The following is a 23274-nucleotide window of genomic DNA, read 5'->3' as shown; positions in this document are numbered from 1 at the left end:
TTGCCATAGCTTTCCTCCCCAGGAGCAAGCATCTTTTAATTTCTTGGCTGCAGTCACCGTCTGTTAATGCCACTCTTAGTATTTGAAGCAAGTCAGCCCAGAACAATTCTCACAATACACAGTGGTTGTATTTGGATGCAGAGCTACTGACTACCATATTTTAAGTGCAACCTTGCTAAAATTGGTACTGTCTAGATGGGTAGGACTACAACTTCCAATGGCCATGCTGGTTGGGCATGATGGAAATTATAGTCCTTGCCACCGCCCTGATTCTGAGGGACCTGGAGTGGGAGGCTGGAGAGGCGAGCGTGGGGTGGCTATCCTGGCCGGGAGAGGGCCATGAGGAGGGAGGTAAGGGCTTCTTTGTGAGGCGAGGTGAAGGATGGGGCCGTGGCTGGCTGAGCGAGGCACGAATGACAAGCGGATTCGTGACTCTGCTTTGTTGCACCCGTAGTTAGTGCAGTCGCGCTCCTCTGATCATGGATCACAGTTGCTACCATGCAGGGAAGGCATGGTGATCAGAGGCATATGGCTGCACAAATGACAAGCAGATTCGCGGCTCTGCTTTGCTGCACCCGTCTTTAGTGCAGCCATGCGCCTCTGATCACGGACACCTTCCCTGCACGAATGGAACTGCGATCGTGGCCATCTCCTCACCTGGGGTGGTGTGGGGGGAAAGATGACTGTGAACTTGGTCGCCACCCAAAGCAGTGTTCGCGACTCAAGTAAAAATTTTTCAGTAATTTTTGTTCATGACCCAATTTGTTCATGAGCCAGGTACCACTGTACATGAAAGTGATGCCATTAAAATGTTGTGTAGTTACCTGAATTACAGTTCTTCACTTTCACTTTCTCTCTATATGTCACTTATATAGGTCTTAAAGTGTAATGGAGAGATGTTGTTTATGCTTTTTAAACTGTATATTTTCCCCATTTACCATTTTTATTTTTATCTTATCCAGTTCAGTGGCTAGCCCTTGTCAAAGCACCTCTCATGTAGCATCTCCACTGAACTCCAATGGAGACATCAGTGTTGTTATTAAAGAAGAGCCAGTTGATGACTATGAATATGGACCAAGTGTGTGTATGGATGAGATAAATGTGAAGCAGGAAGAAGCAGATAATATGGCAGTGGATTATTCTAATAAAAATGATTCCATACTGGAGCAACAGCTGAAGAGAAACACTGAAATGAGCAAAAAGGAAATTGAAATTAGATCTGAGAAGCAACCACAGGCAAGCCAGTTGGGTGTTGCCAAAGCAAAAATGCTAAAGCTAGATAGTGGAAAGATGCCTGTAGTGTATCTAGAGCCCTGTGCAGTCACTAGGAATACAGTAAAGGTCTCTGCTCTTTCACACACTATGTTGTCACCTTCCAGGAATGAAAAATCTTTGAGCGATTCTGTGGATTCTTTGCCTATTTGTTTTGAAAACAACATTATCTCCAGACCTTTTTCAACCATGGAAGCAGAGCACATCTCAACAGAGAAAGAGTTACCTGAAAATTTGACACAGAAATATTCTTCAGTAAAAGAAATACTATGGAACAATACTGAAACATCTACCAGCCTCACCATAACAAAGAAAGTCTCAGACTGTAGTCTCAAGACCACTGCATACAATGTCCCTTCTTTAACTAAGGTTATCTCTGGACTGGGGAAGACAAATACATTGAAGAATATTATTTCCTGCAAGAGTATTGTTGGTAACCAAAAAGTTGGGATACCTACCCCACGTAAAAGAGGAAGACCACGGAAAATAAAGTTTCCTGGAGTTGGGAGACCACCAAAATATACAGAAAAGCCCATCAAAACAAGTAATTATACGCCTTTGGCATCTGGGAATACCCATTTGGATGTTAAGCCTGATCTTGAAGATGTGGATGGAATGCTTTTTGTATCCTTTGCATCCAAGGTAAATCTATATTTGATTGGACTTTCAAAATTACCTGGTAGCATTCTAAGTGTTTAACATGTTGTAAGCTGCCCAGAGAGCCTATGGCTAATGGGGCAGCATATAAATTGAATAAATAAATAGAATAAATAATAAGAATTGTAGTTACAAACCAGATGCATTTCCTTTTTGGTACTGAAGCCTGGAAACTAAGTATTTGCTTAAGGCTGGTTTTGTGGGTTTTTTTAAATTATGAAAGTATTGAAGAATTAAGAATTAAGTGCTATGATTTATATCATGAGTGAGGCTTCTGTTCTGATATTCATATCTTGAACAGCTTGCTTTAGAATTGTTATCCATTTATAGTTTCCTAAGTGGCCTTTGTTTTATAAGCCTTGAATAGCATTTTGGCAAGACTTGTATTTTATTTTATACACAGGAAGCTCTGGATATTCACACTGTTGATAGAGCCGAAGAAAAAGAATTGCCAAATAAACAGTCTCTTTCACTGGGTTCTTGCAGTCCATATATTGATCCAGGTAACAACAAAAGTTATGTTAGCTAGCTGAGGTTTTTTAAAATGTCAATTGCATCAAATGGGGGAGGAGCAGAAAGATAATTTACAGGATCAAAACAGACATGGAAGGGGAAATTAACCCCTTTCTTCCCTGCTGTATTTGAGTAAAAATAACCAGACTAGAAGCATGCTTTTTAAAATGCAAATTGCATCAGCTGTACAGGGATTACTGATAATTTTCAGGATTGCTTTTGGAGGAAACATTAAAGGGGAATTTTACCCTTGATTCCAGTAATGATGAAAATACATTCTAAACTTTATATTACTTGGAGTGACCATGGAATCCCCCACTGATACTAATGATGGATTTCCTTCCAATGCAAATACAGTTTAAGAAAGGGGATTTTCTTTATTGTAGCAGGAGGTGAAAGAATTAAATTCTCCTTTGATGCCTGCTCAGATCCAGTTATCCATCAGCCAGTATATAAAAACCAATACAGCAAGACCCCCATATCTACACTGATAAATTCCAAGCCTCTCAACAGATGCCTGAAACCATGGATAATAGTGAATACTATATTATATATATTATATGCTATATACCAGGGGTCCTCAAACTTTTTCAACGGGGGGCCAATTGAAAGGTGGTGACGGCAGGTGTGGGCTGGTGAGGGGTTGCCTGTGGGCGCAGGTCGGTGAGGTGGTAGTGGAAGCGGGTGAGCAAGCGAGTCCAAAACGATCTCCGAATGAGCAAGCTGCTGCCTCGCCGCGCGTTGACGCAGGGAGTCCAAAATCTCTGAGGCGGGCTGGATAAATGGGCATGGCAGGCTGGATCCAGCTTGTGGGCCATAAGTGAGGACCCATGCTATGTACAGTACATTTCTTTTTTCAGTACAGTACATTTCTTTTTTCAAAATTTCATTCATTCTTGGCATACAATTCTTTTTTTTCCCTATTAAAGCAAGAATTTTCACTTACAGGAAGCACATTATGACTTCTCTTTGGCACTTTATGACTTCTCTTTCAGCCAAGGTTAAGTGCAAATGTGGTAACTGAATCAGCAGATACAGATGTCCTATTGTACTTGAAAAATTAAATTATTTCAAAATTTTAAATTGTTTTTATTTAAATGAATAAAATATTAATTTTCTGATTAAAATAATTGCTAAAATGATTGCTAGAATTTTAATTCTCATTAAAATTCCAAGCTCATAAAATGAATGTATGGCTCCTGTGCTCACACATATTGAATTAACTAACAATCAATCATAGGAATTCATTGCATTTTTCAATCTCTTTCATCATCTGAAAAGTTACGTACTTTGAGTGTCTTGTTTATCTGACAAAAGTCACAAGCTGGATTGTGTGTTTGTGCTTTGTTTATGTAGTAGAGGATTGGAGCCATGCAAGATGGACGAATTAAGTGACAAAGACAATGACTGGGTTTGCAGTCGTAGATAACTAGCCATGCAGGGCTCTTGTCATATGAAATCAGACCATTTCCCACAGGGTGGTTTATCTTGAAGCAATAAACCACACTGATTTCCCCCTGCTCATGGCAGCAATTGTTGAAGCCAAAGCTGACCCAGCTGAAGTTGTGGGAAGTGGCAAGTAAACCACTTGGCAAGAGTATGAAAAATCCTTGGTGCTCTTTCTGAGCTTGCCCATGCCCATCCTCGTAACTGATACTCTTGTAATGCCCGAGGCTCTTTGGAGCATCTGTCACTGGATCATTCTGTTCCTGACCCATTTTTTGTAGCTGCTTGGCTTGTTCCCTTTTTTTCTTTCAATAGTCTGTTCTGTGACAGCCACTAACAGACCCTCCAGAGTTCCCAAGCTGCCAATTAGGCAAATGGTACTGGTTTGCTACCATTTTTAGATATTCCAAATCTGTGCAAACACTTTCATAATGCCATTGTTCAATAGTTGGAAGTGCGCACTTGCACATAACCAAAATGAAAAGTCTTACCCACTCAGTAGGTGTATTCACATATCGCATCAATCTGTTGATGAAAAAGTCTGTAGTGGACCTGTCAGATGATGAGATTCACCATGGGTTTTAATTCACTTTTTCCTTCACAATAATCCTGCAAACATAGAAACAGAATGAGTCAGAAAGGGCCTCCTGGGTCATGTAGTCTGACCCCTGGCTCCAGCAGGCTCCGATCACAACATGCCTACCATGTGCACGTCTCGCCTATCTTTGAACACCCTCACCAATGGTGCCTCAACCACCTCTCATGGAAGGCCATTCCATACCCTTGGGGTACTAAATGTCAGGAAGTAATTCCTGGCATCCAGACTGAACCTTGGTTCCTTGAGCTTCGCTCTGTTGGAGCATGTTCTGCCCTCCCAGGATACAAGCATTCAGTTGGGTGTATCTTTCCCTTTCTCCCTTGCCTTTCGCTTCCCTTCGTTCGTCAGCTATTTGTAAAGCTTCCTCACACAGCCATTTTGCTTTCTTGTATTTCTTTTTCTTTGGGATGGTTTTAGTTGCTACCTCTTGTACAATGTTGCGAACCTCTGTCCATAGTTCTTCAGGCACTCTGTTTATCAGATCTAATTCCTTAAATCTATTTGTCACCTCTACTGTATATTCATATGGAATATGATTTAAGTCATACCTGAGTATACCCTACTTTCTTCTATTTAAGCCTAAATTTTGCAACAAGAAGCTCTTGATCTGAGCCACAGTCAGCTCCTGGTCTTGTTTTTACTGTCTACACAGAGCTTCTCCATCTTTGGCTGCAGATCACATAGTCAATCTGATTTCTGTATTGACCATTTGGTGATGTCCACGTGTAGAGTCATCTATTGGATTGTTGGAAAAGAGTGTTTGCTATGACCAGCGTATTTTCTTGACAAAATTCTACCAGCCTTTACCCTGCTTTGTTTTGTACTCCGAGGCCAAACTTGCCTCTTATTCTGGTTACCTTTTGGCTTCCTACTTTAGCATTCCAATCTCCCATGATGATAAGGACATTATTTTTTGGTGTTATGGGCTGTTCTAAAGTGCAAAGAAGCCACAGAGAGGCCAGAATAGCTCAGAGTTACATTAGAATATTTGGTCCTCATGTGGTTGTCTCCCAGGATACTTGTATACCAGTGAATAGCTAGAGGGGATAAGAATGCCTTCTTAAATTAACAGTGTAAAGAAATAGAAGAAAACAATAGAATAAGAAAGACTAGAAATCTCTCCAAGAAAATTGGAGATATGAAGGGAACGTTTCATGCAAAGATGGGCACGATAAAGGGCCAAAATGGCAGGGACCTAGCAGAGGCAGAAGAGATTAAGAAGAGGTGGCAAGATTACACAGAAGAACTATACAAGAAAGATCTGATCATCCCTGATAACCACAATGGGGTGGTCGCTGACCTCGAGCCAGACATCCTGGAATGTGAAGTTAAATGGGCCTTAGGAAGTCTGAGTAACAACAAAGCTAGTGCAGGAGACAGTGTTCCAGCTGAGCTATTCAAAATCCTAAAGACGATGCAGTAAAAGTGCTACACTCAATATGCCAGCAAATTTGGAAAACTCAGCAGTGCCACAGGATTGGAAAAGGTCAGTTTACATTCCGATTCCAAAGAAGGGCAATGCCAAAGAATGTTCAAACTACCGCACCATTGCACTCATCTCACATGCTAGCAAAGTGATGCTCAAAATCCTACAAGCTAGGCTCCAGCAGTATGTGGACTGAGAACAACCAGAAGTACAGACAGCATTTTGAAGAAGGAGAGGAACTAGGGATCAAATTGCCAACATACGCTGGATCATGGAGAAAGCTAGGGAGTTTCAGAAAAACATCTGCTTCATTGACTATGCTAAGGCCTTTTTTTTTGTGTAGATCACAACAAACTGTGGCATGTTCTTAAAGATATGGGAGTACCAGACCATCCTATTTGTCTCTTGAGAAACCTATATGTGGGTCAAGAAGCAACAATGAGAACTGGACACAGAACCACTGATTGGTTCAAAATTGAGAAAGGAGTTCGGCAAGGCTGTATACTGTTGTCCTGCCTATTTAACTTCTATGCAGAGCACATCATGAGAAAGGCGGGGCTAGATGAATCACCAGTTGGAATTAAGATTGCTGGGAGAAATCTCAACAACCTTAGATATGCAGATGATACCACTCTGATGGCAAAAAGTGAAGAGGAACTAAAGAGCTTCTTGATGTAGGTGAAGGAGGAGAGCGCAAAAGTTCGCTTGAAACTCAACATCAAGAAAATTAAGATCATGGCATCCAGTTCTATCAGTTCCTGGGAAATGGATGGGGAAGAAATGGAGGGAGTGACAGATTTTATTTTCCTGGGCTCCAAGATCACTGCAGACGGGGACTGCAGCCAAGAAATTAAAAGACACTTGCTCCTTAGGAGCAAAGCTATGGCAAATCTAGGCAGCATACTAAAAAGCAGAGACATCACGCTGCTGACAAAAGTGCGTATAGTCAAGGCTATGGCTTTCCCAGTTGCAGTGTACGGCTTTGAAAGCTGGACCAGAAGGAAGACTGAGTGCCGAAGAACTGAGGCCTTTGAATTGTGGTGCTGGAGAAGACTCCTGTGAGTCCCTTGAACTGCAAGGTGATCAAACCAGTCAGTCCTAGAGGACATCAACCCTGACTGCTCTTCAGAAGGCCAGATACTGAAGGTGAAACTCAAATACTTTGGCCACCTAATGAGAAGGAAGGGACTCACTGGAGAATACCCAAATGCTGGGAACAATTGGCAGCAAAAGAAGGCTAAAGTAGAGGATGAGGTGGCTGGATGGAGTCACTGAAGCAGTTAGTGTGAGCTTGAGTGGACTCCGGGGGATGGTGGAGGACAGGAAGGCCTGGAGGAGTGTTGTCCATGGGGTTGCAATGGGTCAGACGTGACTTCACAACTAGCAAGCAAGCAAGTGGCTTCTTTTCCTTTTATGACAGCTACCAGCAGCCCCTTCAAAGTGTCCTTGGAGGGGCCATCAGAACTCTTTTAGGAAAAAAATAATTGTGCAAAGCACTTTTTAAAATAACTGTACTTGTGTGAGTGGGGTATTTGAAGCCAGCTGGGATAATGTCCTGGAGGGTGCCTACTGCCAACTTACAGCAAATACCAACCCTGGACATTGCCTGGAAGAGACTTCCAATAGCCCCCTTCCTAGTTTTTCTTGACAGCTATCAAAGGGCAATTCATCAAGAAAAACCAAAGGCACAACTCATCATTGCTCAAGAAAATGTGATGATATAATTTATAGCCCCATTGGTGGAAAGATTCCCCACTTTGTTTTGTTTCCATACTTTGCACTTTTTCATAATTCTCCAGGTGCTCAGAAGCTGCAAAAGTATACCCCCTTTGCGCCTTAGACATAAGTTCTGACACTTAGCCGGTAAAACACCTGGTCCCTTCAAAAAGAGTAATTTTAATAGGGCAGTGGGTGATTTTACAGTCTTTAACAGTATATAAATTTGATTGCTTCATTTTTCCTTGTCAGAAACCTTGTGAAAATCCCTTGTTAGAAAAGAAATTGTTTCATTTAATAGCTGTGAAAACTCCCATAAATGCACTCTTTCCCTTTCCTAAATGTCTAGAGTCTTAGAAAAGGGGAAAGACAATGAGAACTGTCAGGTATACACTTCAGAACTAGCAGTTGTACAGGTGGTGATATACTTGCTGGGCCATTTCACAAGCAAAATTCTTTTTCATGACTTCACTGTACATTTGACAATGGTCAGTTAAGAAGAAGAGTAACCAGATAACCTATTTGTTTGTTGCTTGCTCTCATGCCTGTGTACTGTCCTTTGACAGCTAGTACCAAGGAGGCAAATCTTTTCATTTCTGCCACCAGCAAGTGTGCACTAACATAGTTCTGAATAAAACATAAATTAATTTTTTTATAATGTGCAGCTCCAGGATGCCTAAAAATAAATTCAAAGAAAGCTAGACAGCCACTCCGGTATGCTGCTTGATTGTACTTAAGGAGCTGTCACTGGCAGAGACCATAAAAAGCATGTACAGAAAGGACGGGGATGCTGTGGCAGTGATCAAAAAGGGGGTCACAAGCAGATCATGGAAACCAAGCCAGTGGTGGATGCTTCAAAGTACCACTTGGACATTGTTGGATCAGCTGCCACTGGTCTAGACAAGAGTGGCAAGAGTTTTTTTGACATTCTTGTCAGGTGGGTTGCTTGCCAATTCCCACAGTCCACGATTGGATCAGTCTCCTAGGTTTGGAAAACATGGTAATCCAGGTGCTTAATTGAGTAGATGCATCTGGTTAAATTTTGATTTGTTGTCAAATTCCACCATGATCAAGTTGAAGGGGCTGTTTAGGCCAACAAGTCAGTGCAGGGGTCCTGTTCAAAGTATCCCTTACAGATGTGTTTGAATGCTTCCACATACAGAGTCATCCACCTCTCTAAGTAGTCCGCTCTATTTAAATCTGTCTGGTCTGTTACCAGCTTTTGCATCTGATGCAATTTGCACTTTTTAAAAACTTGCACATCGAATTTGGTTTTAAGCGGCTGTTTCTTTCTCCCTCTTTTTTGACTTAGTTTGAGTCTATCTGTGGTTACTGAATTTTCCTAGCTGACTAGTTACATTTGCTTTAATTTCTGGTCACTGCCTAAGAGAATTTAAATGCCCCTACCCGGTCTACTTAGCATTGTCTAGAGCCTGAGCTTCTTTCTCCTTCCCAGATTGAACAATTTTAGTTGTGGGAGGGAGACAAGGAGAAGCATCAGCAGTGAGTGCTGTGCTGTGCAGACTTGCCATTTTCAGCCCCTCTCTCTCCTTAGTGTTTGGCAGAGGGGAATGTGGTATATTTGCAGATCACCCCATCTGGTTTGTGGGCTCAGGGCGGGGATGGTTTTTGCTTAGGTAGGTGAATCAGAAATGGTAAAGATAATAAGGTATATTAAAGAAAAATGTATTTGACAGATGTGCAAAGGATACAACAGCTGGAAAAAGAATTGTTGGAAGATCTGAAGTCTTTTAAGTACAAACAAGTGATACATCCTAGTCTTCAAGAAGGTAGGTGTAAGTTCCATGGAACAGTTGTTGTGGTTATTTTCATTCCTTTACTGCCCCATAGCCAAAGCTCACAAGGCAGTTTTACATCACCATATATATAGTAACATGTTCTGTTAGTATAATAAATTGAATGAGTTGCACAATGTGCAAAGCTCAACAACCTTTGATATTTTGCAATTAAAATAAGATGGAATATAAACAGATCAGCAACTTGTACCAGTATATTCACTTCTCTTTCCAACAAAATAATAATAAGGGGGTAGGGTAACACAGTAGTATCTCATAGTTAATACCGATGGCAAAACCCACATTGGAGAACAGGACTGTAACCTACAAAGTTCTGTTGCTGCAAATTCTCCATTTGGTATCAACAGGATTTGCATGGTACTTTGTGGAAGTATTTGGTGAAACATACCCTGGGGCTGCACAGAACAGTCATTTTCATGGGGGGGCGGAGCTAGCTCAGATGGACTCTGGACACTGAATTCTTAATCCTCCTGACCATCAGGAAAAATATGATTAAAATATACTCAAATTAAGATCAATACTGAAAATGCATGAAACATAGTTAATTCTTTTGTCTCTCTCCTGGGAAGATTTGGAACACAGATGTGGACTAAGAGCTGTTTTTGTAATCTGAAACTGCTGGGCCTGGTCCAGAGTAAGCTGCACCTCTGCTGTTTGTGGATTCAGAAACAGTGCTCATGCTATAAACACCTCAGCTGCTTGTTATAAAAAGCTTAAAAGCAGCTTGAAGAGTGGGGGAAAAGGTAGAGGTTTTTTGTTTGTTTGTTTGTTTTTGAACAACTGAAAAGAAGATCGCTCCAGACTTCCCTCCTTCCCCCAGCACAGCTGGAAGGCCAAGAAGGTGCTGAAAATGAAAATATTTGGACATATCAACAACCTCAGATATGCAGATAATACTCTTATGGCAGAAAGTGAAAAGGAACTAAACCCTCCTGATGTGGGCGAAAGAGGAGAGTGCAAAAGTTGTCTTGAAACTCAAGATCAAGAAAACGATCATAGCATCCGGTCTTACCATTTCCTGGCAAATAGATGGGGAAGAAATGGAAGTAGTGACAGATTTTATTTTCCTGGACTCCCAAGATCACGGCAGGCAGTGACTGCAACCAAGAAATTAAAAGATGCTTGCTCCTTGGGAGCAAAGCTATGGCAAATCTAGACAGCATACTAAAAAGCAGAGACATCACGCTGCTGACAAAAATGTGTATAGTCAAGGCTATGGTTTTATGGTTTCCCAGTTGCAGTGTTTGGCTGTGAAAGCTGGACCATAAGGAAGGCTGAGCGCCAAAGAATTGAGGCCTTTGAATTGTGGTGCTGGAGAAGACTCCTGCGAGTCCCTTGGACTGCAAGGCGATCAAACCAGTCAGTCCTAGAGGACGTCAACCCTGACTGCTCTTCAGAAGGCCAGATACTGAAGGTGAAACTCAAATACTTTGGCCACCTAATGAGAAGGAAAGACTCCCTGGAGAAGACCCAAATGCTGGGAACAATTGATGACAAAAGAAGAAGGAGATGGCAGAGAATGAGGTGACTAGATGGAGTCACTGAAGCAATGAGCTTGAGTGGACTCCGGGGAATGGTGGAGGACAGGAAGACTTGGAGGAGTGTTGTCCATGGGGTTGTGATGGGTCGGATGCAACTAGCAAGCGAGGTACGTACTTCAAAGTTAATTAATGTCCCAGGATTAGCTTCTCGGTGTTACTTTGCTGCTATGGAGATAAGAGATAAGAAACAACAAAAAGAGGAAGTAACGTATTGAAATATACGGTCTGAGGAAAAGGACGAAACACATACAAGACTGTATTTTGTTAATAGCAATCCTTGAGCTCCCTCTGCAGGCTAGGTGTTAAATTGCAGCTGTTGAAAATCAAGAGATCTATATGCTGATTGAAAGCTAAATTGCAATTGTGGTCTGTATATAAGTTATTACTAAATTCAAAAGTTCTCTCCTCCTTGTTGGATATTAAATAACTGTGGATCATTAAATATTATTACGAATTTAAAACTTGCTCTGGTAGCTGGATGTCAAAACGTAGGAAGAGTGCAGAAAGCATCTGGCAAAGATCCAACATGAAACTTCACCTATCAGATTTGCATTTGAAAAGAGTAGAGAAAAGTTGTGAAATGAATGGGGAAAAGAGATAATCACTGGAAAAATCAATACCAACATCTCGACCGTCGACACAACTAGACAAGCTTGATTTACTTTTACAGGAATTCAGAGAAACGAAGACTCGTATGAAAGAGGATATTAAGCAATTAAATGCCAAAATGGATAATATAGGTGTTGAAATAAAAGATTTAATTAAACACATTCAAGAGACTAAACAATTTCAGGAGTGAAAATTCAGATGGAAGAACAAGATAAAATCAGATGACTAAGATAGATCAGGTCTCAAAAAGTGTGACTGAGATCCGGGGATAGACAATGAAGATCAAATTTACACCTTAAAGGATATCAAGAGGATCGGAATGAGAATGAACTCATTCAATCAGTACTGGATTGGGCTAAATCTATTCTTCTGAATGTTTCCTTTACAAGATATGATACTGATGCAATACATAGAGTTGGCCCAAGAAGACCTGGAAGAAGAACAGCGAGAGACATTGTAGTCCGATTCTGGTCATATGCAAAAAAGAACAATTGAGACGGAAATTACAGAATATGACATCAATCATGTTCGAAGGTTACCAGATTCAAGTGTTTCCTGATTTATGTACTGAGACTATGCAATGAAGGAGAGATATGTTCCAAGTTTGTCAAATATTAAAGAAGAATTCCATTAAATATAGCTGAGGGTTTGCGATTTTTCTGAGGTTTTCATATAATGGAAAAGATTACAGAGTTGATACAAAGGAGGAAGTGCTGAAGTTATTAAAGGAGCTTGGAATTGTTGATGATGATGAATATGCAGCGCAAATGCAAAAATTAATGGGTATTCCACATGTTAAAAGTATTGGGTTGCAAATCAATAAAAGATAGTTCCAGATATTATAGTCCAAAGCAAAGAACTAATATGGAGTGATATTGAATTACAATAATTAAGGGAAATAGGTGAACCCTTAGAGACATACAGGTTTAAAAAGAATATAAAAAAGACTATCAAGAGAATTCTAAATCCTTTTTTAAAAAATACGATGGAATTATGGGAAAAATGGAGACAGCAATTAACGCCCGGAATTTCTTTGTTAACACCATTGGTTGAAATGGAGAAATTCCCAAAAATAGAATCAAAGGATTGGATTAATAAACTAAAAATAATCAAATATATAAATGGAAAGACTGGAAAAATAAGATAAAAAAATATAACACAAGGAGTGTATTGGCAGAAGCCAAATTAAATTGGTTAAATTTAATACAATTAGAAAAATGGATAAAGATGGAGGGAAAATTGAAAAAGGAAGAAAGACAACAAAATTTGTAACGATTATAAAAGAATGTGAGATTAAGGAAGAATATACAGGTAAAGGAAGAATTGCTAACATTTATAAAATATTAATAGAATTAGGGGTTCAGACAAAAAGTTTAAAATCAATTTGGGAAATGGACGTTGGTGAAATAAATGATGAGGCTTTAAGAATATTTGGAATAGAAGAGTATATAAGAATATGTCAGTTAGAATTAAAGAACATGGATATAAAGTGATATGGAGATGGTATTTAACACCAGTTAAGTTAAACCAAATTGATGATGAATATTCTAATACCAGTTGGAGATGTGAAAAAGAGATTTGAACTTATATGTGGTGGGACTATGATAATATACAAAAGAAATGGGCTATGGTGTTTAATGAAATTAGAGAAATTCTAGACATAAATTTAGAAATGTCACCAAAAATTGCCTTATTGTTGCTGATTGAAAATCAGGATATAAATGAAGCTAAGAAAGAATTGATTCTAAACTTGATAATGACAGTCAGGTTAATAATGGTTAAATAATGGAAACAGAATTGGGATATACAACGGAATGAATGGTATAATGAAATATGGAATATGGTTGTTAATGATAAATTGACAACAGAAATAAAAATTTAAAAAGTGATAATACAAGTAAATAAATATAATGAAATTCGGGAAGATTTTGTAAAAGCAGTACTGATGGAAGGGAAAGGCTGTAAGCCTAATCAAGAATACATGAATTTTTGGAGGGAATAGGCCTATAATTAAAGTACATTATATATTGTTAATTATTACAATATATGAAGTGAAATGGAGGTATCACCAATTGGTCTCCTGGGGACGGGTGCATAGTGTTTATTGTTAATTTAGTTACTAATATTGGTATATTTTGAAGAATATTTGTATTCCAATTGTATTTATGTTCTGTTTTAAAAAAATGAAAAAGGGGAAAAAAAGGAAGAGTCGCTTTCATGTTACCTTTCCTGTGTGAGGAGTTTCTTCCTATTCTGCTAAGAGAACACTAGAAACCCTCAGTCACCTTCCAAGGGCCCACACTGTAATGGTTGTTTAGTAGTGCTGCTCATGCACATATTACTTGCCACATAATTCTATTGATCAAAAATGCTGGGATCTTAATTACATTGTCCTTTTCACTGCTGTCAGAATATATGTTGTTTGTGTCAATGGGTTCTTGATTGACTAATACTTTGGGATGTAGTGTCCTCTAAAAACAGACCATTTATTCAACTGAAATAAAGAAATATTAATCTTGTGGCATCTGTCTTCTTGGCCAGTTAACCACTTTGAAAACTAAAGAAAGGGTAACTTTATCTTGTTAAATCAGAGCAGAGATCCTGACCTCTCCCATTTTTCTCCACATCTACCCATCTATCTATTTCAGGTAATTTCTGTACCACTTTTTATATTTAAAAAATTCCTAAAACAGTTTACAAGATAAAATCATAACACAGTAAAACCAATTAAAACAATAAACAAGGCTAAAAACAGTAGCTGGAAATGCTAGCAATCAGGAAGACACTGGGACAAACATATTTACCAGATCGCAACTCTGCTCTGTATTGCATATGTTTTCACATTGTCAATACGTTACTTATGTTATCACAACAGTATATGGGTTTCCAAAGGAGGAACAAATAAGAGTCTTGACAGTTGAGCCTAGCCATAAATAACACTTAGAACAGAACTTTTATACAACAGTGGACTTTCTTGGCTCTTCCTTTTGAAAAGCCTGTCCTGTGGTCAAAAATCCTCTGGATCAGTATGTGGTAGGGCACAGAGTGGAATAAGGATATAAGGAAAAATTGGTGGGGCTGTATTCTGCAATACTGGAGCTGAATTTCCAAGTCATAATAAATGAAATGTAAAAAGCAAAGTTAGGACTGATAACAGCATAATGTTGGTGATGCTTAAAACCATTGTTAAGATAATCAGGTGTGAGTTGCGAAATTTTTATTCCTCTAGCCCAGGGGTGGGCAATTAATTTTCCTATGGGGCCACATGAGAAACTTTGACAGTTGTTAAGGGACGGACCAATACACTTACAGCTCTGCTCAATATATATCTCTATAAAAACAGTAAATGAAACATTATAATGATACAATGAAAATGTGGAGCACAGAACAACACTATTTAATGAATATTCACAAAAACATTAACATTACATGAGGAGCAATAAATTCAATTCAATTTAGCAGATCCTTCAAAATAAAAGCAGTGCAGTTGTATTACTTGCATCTATATTATGACGATATAGATTTGCATCGACGTTTAATTTGCCAGTGACCTCATGCGGGCCCGTCAGGGTCAGCCATCGGGCCAGATGTGGCCCGCGGGCCGTACAATGCCCAGGTCTGCCCTAGTCCCTCTTCTTTCCAATATACATTCCCCTTATCCTTGCAACATCAACATTAACTATGTCATTGTGTTACATGAGCACAATGGTTAGCAGGGGGTTAATCCAACAGGCTCCTTATACTTCACCAATTCTCTTCTGCAAAACAATCCATCCTTATGATAACATTGTGCAAGTGGGACCCTACCATTTGCACAAGGAAGATTTAGCACTTTCTAGAGAAAGCTCTGAAACAAGCAGAAATATTTGTTTCTGGAAGGAGGCATGTGAGTAGAACTCCATTAAAAAGTGGGCACCACTTGCAGAAGGGAACTTGAGGCATGCAGGAGAATTTGGTTGGAGTGTAAGCACCCTTTTGATCACTTTAAAGCCATACTTAAAACTACCTAGGATTCTTCCTAACTTTGAGTTGAAATTAGAATGAAATGTTTCCTAGTACAACATTAAATTTCAGTGGGAACTTGGTTTATGTTAATCCTATTAATAAAATGCTTATTTAATACTTAATTATGCTTAAAGATGATGGATGAATTCATACTGGAGGGGTGAGGGATGGTAGAAATGATTGGTGTGTTATCTTTGTATTCTAGGAAATGGATTATTGGCCCAGAGTAGAAGCAGTGGCATTCCGTGGTTTATACAGATTTGTATTTTCAGCAAACCTATATAATACAAACATATAGCTTTATAACAATTTTCATAGATGTATAAAATATTTAGTTGACGTTTTCTCCTTGCAGTGGGACTAAAGCTGAATTTTGTGGACCCAACAATGAGCATCGATCTAAAATATTTGGGTGTGCAGCTGCCACTTAGTTATTCAGATGACTACACTTTGTGGAAAAACATAGGGATCAATTCCAGTTCTACTGGTAAGTCAGCTTCTTTCTTAATGCAATAATATTTAAAGTTTGGTAACACAGTGGGAGGATTTGCATGACAAATTAACCTCCCTGTGAATAACTCCTTGTACCTGACCAATGCTGTTCCCCCTTTTCTCTCCTCTTTCTCACTTGGTCCTTTTGCAGTATCCCAGGATATATTACAAGAGTACTAAGGGTAACAGAAGAACAGTGACCAAAGGTTGCCATTTTTGGCAACTACTGTTCATTTCACTGCCCAGTGCTTCTGCTAATGCCAGGAGCAAGATTGCTCACGAGCAGCCCTCTTCTGGCATTGGCAGAAATGTTAGATAGGGAAACCTGGAGCAGGGGGTAAGAAAGGAAAGGGCCACCTCTCACAGCACTTGAAAGCCCTGTAGAAGGTAAGCCATCGCTTAGCTGTAGTGCACCAAAGCCGAACAGACACTGCACGTGGTGCCTTCTGCTGCTCAGCTATGGTATACTGAGACAGGGGTATATTCAACTGAGTCTCCTTGGGAGGGTGGGGCAGTGTCTGCCATAAGCCTCTTTCCATGTCCCCTCTGAGTCTTGAGAAGGTGTTATCGGGCAGGCACTGGTAGCATCAGCCTTGCAACCTTTCGTCTTGGAAGGGAGGGAGGCACACTCAGACCCCTATCTCATTTCCCCCTTTCCCACTGGGAAACGCTCAAGGAATGCAAGCAGATCATTTCTTCATGCTTGCTACTGCCTCAGCAGCAGCAGTAGGCAGGATCTGTGCCCCTTCCCAAGTCTTTACTGGATCTTGGGAATGTAATGTGTGTAAGGTGAGGCAGGGCAGGTTGCAATGCAGTCTGTCTCATGGGCTTGCTCCTTGGAAAGGAGCAGGTGCACAGGAGAAGTGACAAGAAAGGACACTTCTTGCCCTATTTCCCCCTTTTCCCACCAGAAAGGAAGGCAAGCAAAGTGGTTTGTTCACTTGCAGCAGCCAGGACCCAGCCGCTTAACAAGGGTGTGAGACCAAGTGGCTGGTTCTTCTGCCACACGCCACCTCCCCAGATCCAGAACGGGGCCTAGAGAGGCATGGCACAGAGGAGCCGAGGGGCTTCCACTGGGCCCTGTCAATATTGGAGGGAGAGTGGAATTGAAGAAGCCCAGGGGAACCTGATGACAAAGCTGGAGCCTGTTGACCAAACTGTCAGCACTTCTTTGCTCTGCTGGCTAAGAGAGTCCTTTAAGTTTCATCTTGTCATCCAGGTTTGGATGACATGTTAAGCCACTGGGTACAGTCAGTAGGAAATCATCTTTAGATATTATTTGAAACCATTTTGTTTTAGAACAAATCATGAATACTTGTGTGAAACTGAAGGTTTAGCATTTATCATCTGTTCAGTATTGTGTTAACTGCTCAGTTTTGTAGGTTTATGTTTAGAGGCTTATATGTGCAGAATGTGGCACACCAGTTTAATTGTGGCTTACTGGGTAGGATTGGACTGCATTTAAAGTTCTGATTTTTATTTTTTTATTTTTGACATAATCTGCTAATAGTTTTTATCTAACCTTTTCCTCAGAAAACCTCAAAATGTGCCAGCGATTTTATAACTCAGTAAAAATGTGCTGTGCTTCATTTTGAGTGTTTTCTCTCATGTATGCTTCCAACTGATCAAATGCTTTGACTGTCTTTTATTCTCCGTGTTTCTCCAAAAGATACTGGACTTCCCTTTATTTCAAGAACTGGGAAGACAAATGATTTCACAAAGATAAAGGGATGGCGAGGAAAGTTGCATAGTTCTTCTAGAAATGAAGGTAAGAGGAAGTTTCAGGATCTCTTTCTTTCCTTATGAAGTTTTCTACAGCTGTCAAAAAATTATGACAGGGTGGAATGGAGTAATTGGGGTCTCATGCAGAAGTTGCTGCTTTCACATCAGTTCTGAAAACTTTACAGTTTTTAAAATTATTTTTAAGTGCCTGGGGAATTTGCTTGTTTTAGACAGGAAAATACATGCAGATTTCATAGTGGGGAAGTAAATTGAAGGGAAATTTTAAAAATTGACTGGGAAGTAAATGGCAAACACATTTGCAATATATGTCTCTTCCATTTACTTTGCAGCCATGAAATCCATGTAAATTCCCTGATTTAAAAACAAAACAACAACAAAACTAATTTCCCAGACACCATCCTTAGAGGTTGCAGAATGGGATGGAGTGAATGGGGTGTCCCTCATCACTACATCCTGTTCATCCACCTTTCAAAGATTTTTGATAGCTGTCAATAAACCACAGCAAGCGCCCCAGAAAGACACTGTGAAAAAAGGTGCTCTTATGATCTCACTTTTCTGAACCTTGCATGAAGATTCAGGAAGTATTCCAAAGAACACTAAGAAATGTCAGTTCAACACTTAATTCCCCGATGGTTACCATTCAGGGAGGAGTTTTACAGTCCTCTCCATTTTGGTGCACTCACATTCACCCTTTTCTCTTTGTCAGTGCATTTAAATTGAAAGCTAGGCACTTGACAGCTGGCACTTATTAGCAATGTAGCCTGTATGTAGTCCTGCCTTTTTACTATGTTACTGTTTGAAAGCTATAATTGATAAACAAGGCAAGTCTACATGTATCGGAAAGGCAAAAGAGCACACTTGAGTAACTCAGGCTGACAAAAAATGCTATTTACACACATTTTGGCCACCAAATTTTCTTTTTAAAAAGGTGGTGATCACTGAAAATCTCTCCACATGTCACTAAGGCATCAGTGGAAGGTTGTCACTGGTAGCAGTACAGGCAAGAGAACTGCCCTTAAACCTCTCAGAGTTCAGATATCATGCAGTACATAAAGGAATAAATAACAACTAGTGAGTTTTGCTGCTCTTACTAACTGCTTGCTAGTCACTTATTATAACCGCAGTGAAATCTCTCTGCCACATTCAGATGACTGCAGAACTAATCACTGGTCCCACAGCTCACAGAATGGGTTGCCAGAGTGGCTTGTTTCTCCACATGAAGCAATTCTGCAGGAACAATCAGAAATCAGACAACAGAACAATCCAGTGTGGCTACTTACCCACAGTGGGTTAGCATGTCATGAACCTACTCATGATTTGCTTTATGGTGGTTGATACACGGTAGCTTGCTGTGTCTGAACTTGGAGTGACTTTATTCTGGGTTGTCAGGAATGGCCACAAAGCTACCCGACAAGATTGACAAAGCCCCTTTTCACGCCTTACAGTCTTGCTAGTGCCACCATCACCCTCTCTTACTCTTTGCAGTGTTTTCTGTACTGTGCTTCTAGAAATACAAACAGTAATAACAGAATGTGTCTCAAATCCTTTCACAACATCTCTTTTGGTCCTACATGGGAACAAATGACAGCTGCCCTGATTTTTTCACAATTTTAATTTTTCCTATCATGAGAGTTATGCAATTTGACCTCCATTTGACTGCTTTGGCTTAAAAGTTGCACAATTTTCCCTTCTGTATTACTGTTTTGGCATGACATTTGCTTATGTTTATCACTGAGGCATCATGCATATGTATATGTGACAGCTAGCAAAGGAGGGAAGTGATAAGTAGGATAATTCGGGAAGAACCAAAAGTGGTTGGAGACAAAGCATTTTCTCAGTAGATACTCCCATTTCAGTGAAACTTGAAGGAATTGGCTAGCAAGAGATGCACCAAAATTGAGGACTTTGACAAAAACATTGCACTTCTCCATCTATCAGAGAGGTACCCTTGTGTAAGAGTACAAGTCACCCAAAATTATGTCTATTAAAAATGTTGTAAATGTATTCCTGCATTCATAAGGGTTTGAAAAATTGTTTCTTTTTGTGATCTGATGTGATGGACGGGAGCCTAAAGTGGCCATAGGAAAGAAGTTCAACTTCATTGTGAGTGAAGGTGAGGAGAGACAAAAGTGACTAGAGAGAAGGCGCTTTACAAGTAGGTGTTCTTACTTCAGTGTAAAGTGAAGTAGCCTATAAAGTGTGTGTGTGGAAGGGGTTGGCAGTGAAATAGAGAATTAATTTGAAAGGACATTAGCAAGATGGAGAGATCTGTATCCTGGACTGAATATCATGTAGGTACTCTTGCAGAAGAGCAGAATTCCCTGCAAAAATGAAAGAAAACAAACAATGCAAACGTGTCACTACATTCATAAGAATTCTGAAAATTAATTCTATTTGGAAGTCTGATGTGACGGAGAGGGAGTTTGTTTGTTTGTTTGTTTAAAGCATTTATATACTGTTTGAGTAGCATAATGCTCTCAAAATGGTTTGTAATGCTCTCAGAACATTTTTGAGTTGTCCTTGCTAGCTGACTACCCCAGAGGACCAATTGCCGCATGTGTGCTAAGGACTGAGGCATTCTGTTGCAAAGGTATCTAGGTTATATTCTGGAACCTGCAGGGGGACTTAGTTGGAGAAACAAGCTGTAGAAAGTATGATAGTCTGCAGGGAGTACCATGCATGTACAGCAAACAGCCAGCCCCCAGTGGCTTATTTGCAGGGTGACTTAACATGACACCCCCATTATTAAAAGTGAAGTTGGGAGTACCCTTAATCTAAAATTGATTTATATAATTATACAGGTATCATCATAGAAGCATCTTTGAAGAACAGATCTGCCTTTTGCAGTGACAAGCTTGATGAATACCTGGAAAATGAAGGGAAGCTAATGGAAACAAGTGCAGAATTTTCTGCTAGCACATCCAGTTGTCCTGTGGTTTATCAGCTTCCAACTAAAAGCACCAGCTATGTACGAACATTAGATAGCGTTCTTAAAAAACAATCCACTGTTACAACTTCTTCCAGTTCCTATACTTTCAAGCCTCTTTCTGTGCCTTCTGTCTCTAGAAAGAAAAGAGAGAAAGTTAAAAATAAAAAACAAGTCTCTAAAAGCAAAGAAAAGTTACCCCACAAGCCTGTAATAGCTTTACCTGTTGTAACAAAGCAGAAACACAACTTAACAGCCTTGGAAGAGAAAGTCTCTAAATCTCAGTCAAATAGTCAAGTAGCTAATGGTATAGGTACTCTCATGATGCCGGGCATAGATGACAATGTGCAGGGGAAACAGTTCAATGTGCGACAGACACAGCAGCAAAGTAATCGCTTGCCAACTTTATCAAAGACTCATTTGAAGCTGATGGACTTGGAGGATTGTGCATTGTGGGATGGTAAACCACGGACTTTTATTACTGAAGAGCGAGCAGACTTGTCCCTGACAACTTTACTGACTGCTCAGGTAAGGTGCTTTACTGGTTGTTTGTCTTCAGTATACCTCCTGTTTTAACATTAATGCTAGTGTTTGTTAGATGGCAAATAAATTTGGGATGGAGAGAATTAAATGGAAACATGCCAGTGATGGACTGGATGCAGGCTAACAAACTGAAGCTGAATGTTGTCAGTACAAAGGTGCCTTTGGTCACTAGAAAGGCATGACCAGGATATACAGTCCTTTTTGGATGGAGTAGCGCTTCTTCTGAGAGATCAAACACATAGTTTGGGAGTGCTCATGTAACTAGCTTTGTTAAGGAAACTTGCTGTGACTGTGTGTACGTGTGCTTGTACTTTGATTATCATTTTTTATGCCACCCAACAGTGATGTTCGTCTGAACAGTTTAACAATAAAATATTAAAATGCAGTAGCAATCAGTTAAACAGTACATAGCAACATAAATTCTGTAAAACAGTATAATGCATTGGACCTCTGAAAGTACACATCAGACTTGGGGTCTCCTGGTGGAGGGCCTTTGAAAAGGATATCGGTCTAGTGGGTATTTGGGAAATGAGACAAGCTTCAGGTAACCTGGTTCCAAGTCATTAAGAATGTATAAGGCTTCCCCTCCCGCACCTGCTTCAGTCTTCCTTGGAGCGAGCACATCTAGCCACTATCTCATAGGCCTTGGAAACATTCCTGTTAGATTTATGCATCATATCAGGCTTCTCCAGCTTTTCACCCTTTTCATGTTTTGGCTGACAGCTTCCATCAGCCTGTGACCAATAGTCAGGAATGATACAAGTTGTAGCCCAACACATATGGAGGGCATCAGTTTGGAGAAGGCTATTCTGTGTGGAGCTGGCTTTTGAGACATGTACAACAATTGCACCTGACACACAATGTTTCTGCCAAGCTCCACACATTGTCACGCTCTGCAACTTTTTGTTTTCTAGCTATATTTTATTTAGTTCAGTCTTGATTTACATTAATTTTTGTTGAGTTTACATACTGCATTTTATTGTAGGGCTCTGCAGGGGACTCTGGGTTATTTTTTTCATCAAGAGCTCTGTTAAGTCATATAGGTTATTTGTCAAATGAATGCAGATCAGATGAAATCTATACAGTTAATATTTATACAGCATGCACATTCAGTTTGGTTATATTACTTCTGGAGTATGCATCTCAAATTAACAGTCAGAATATAAAGACGTATCTGTGTCAGTCTGTTGAAGAAAAAAATAACAGTCTTGCAATATCTTTTAAATACTTAATTGGCAGCTGCAACTGTCTAAAGCAAGTATATCACTGGATTCTGAATAGGTTTGCTTATCATGTGTTTCAGAAGTCTACATGGTAGTAATTACTCATTTGTGTATATCCAAATATTTGTCCAAATGGTTGAGAACAATGTGTGTGTACACTTTTTCAGGCTTCACTCAAAAACAAACCCATCCACAAAATAATCAAAAGGCGAGCACCACCATGCAACAATGATTTTTGCCGGCTTGGATGTATCTGTTCTAGTTTAGCTCTTGAGAAACGCCAGCCAACACACTGCCGCAAGCCAGACTGTATGTTTGGCTGCACTTGCCTAAAGAGAAAGGTGGTCCTAGTTAAAGGCAGTTCCAAGCACAAGAGGATCATAGAGAAACCTCTGCATGGGAAGCACAAGCTATATCGTGGAAAAAAAATAGAGCAACAAGAGGTGGTTATGGAGAAAGAAGAGCAAGAGAAGTTGAAACTAAAAGATAAGAGGAGGAAAAAAAAGGTGGAATATGGTAAGTATTGACTAATTGTTATCTTAGCAAGCACCTCAGTTGCTGCATATAGCTCTTTTCATATGTATTTGAATCACAGAGTTGTTTTACAACAGGGATTCTAAATAAAATGCTCTCGTGACCATTCTTATAGCATAAGTCATTCTGATATATATATATATATATATATATATTTCTGCTAAAAGTTGATTGACTGAATCTCATTGAAAAAGCAAAACCAATTAGTCAATT

General features: G+C 39.8%; 1 protein-coding gene across 8 annotated transcripts in view; it reads left to right on the top strand.

Annotated features, from left to right (window-relative positions):
* Positions 1-23274, top strand: part of LOC123026305 (MAX gene-associated protein-like) — an 85205-nt gene that overhangs the window by 13197 nt on the left and 48734 nt on the right. For 7 of the 8 annotated variants that reach the window (XM_044435764.1, XM_044435765.1, XM_044435770.1 and 4 more), the window contains 7 exons: positions 963-1914; positions 2333-2432; positions 9326-9418; positions 15956-16087; positions 17762-17860; positions 20637-21289; positions 22695-23043. In XM_044435764.1, the coding sequence (XP_044291699.1) occupies positions 963-1914; positions 2333-2432; positions 9326-9418; positions 15956-16087; positions 17762-17860; positions 20637-21289; positions 22695-23043 (2378 nt within the window). The remainder of the gene's footprint in view (positions 1-962; positions 1915-2332; positions 2433-9325; positions 9419-15955; positions 16088-17761; positions 17861-20636; positions 21290-22694; positions 23044-23274) is intronic. The other variant, XM_044435769.1, reaches the window with a different exon arrangement.

This window comes from Varanus komodoensis, unplaced genomic scaffold (assembly GCF_004798865.1).
Source record: "Varanus komodoensis strain SLA01 unplaced genomic scaffold, ASM479886v1 scaffold3, whole genome shotgun sequence".
NCBI classification, from domain to species: Eukaryota; Metazoa; Chordata; class Lepidosauria; order Squamata; family Varanidae; genus Varanus; species Varanus komodoensis.
The sequence above is the reverse complement of the archived record's forward strand: the minus strand, read 5'-3'. Positions and strand labels throughout refer to the sequence as shown.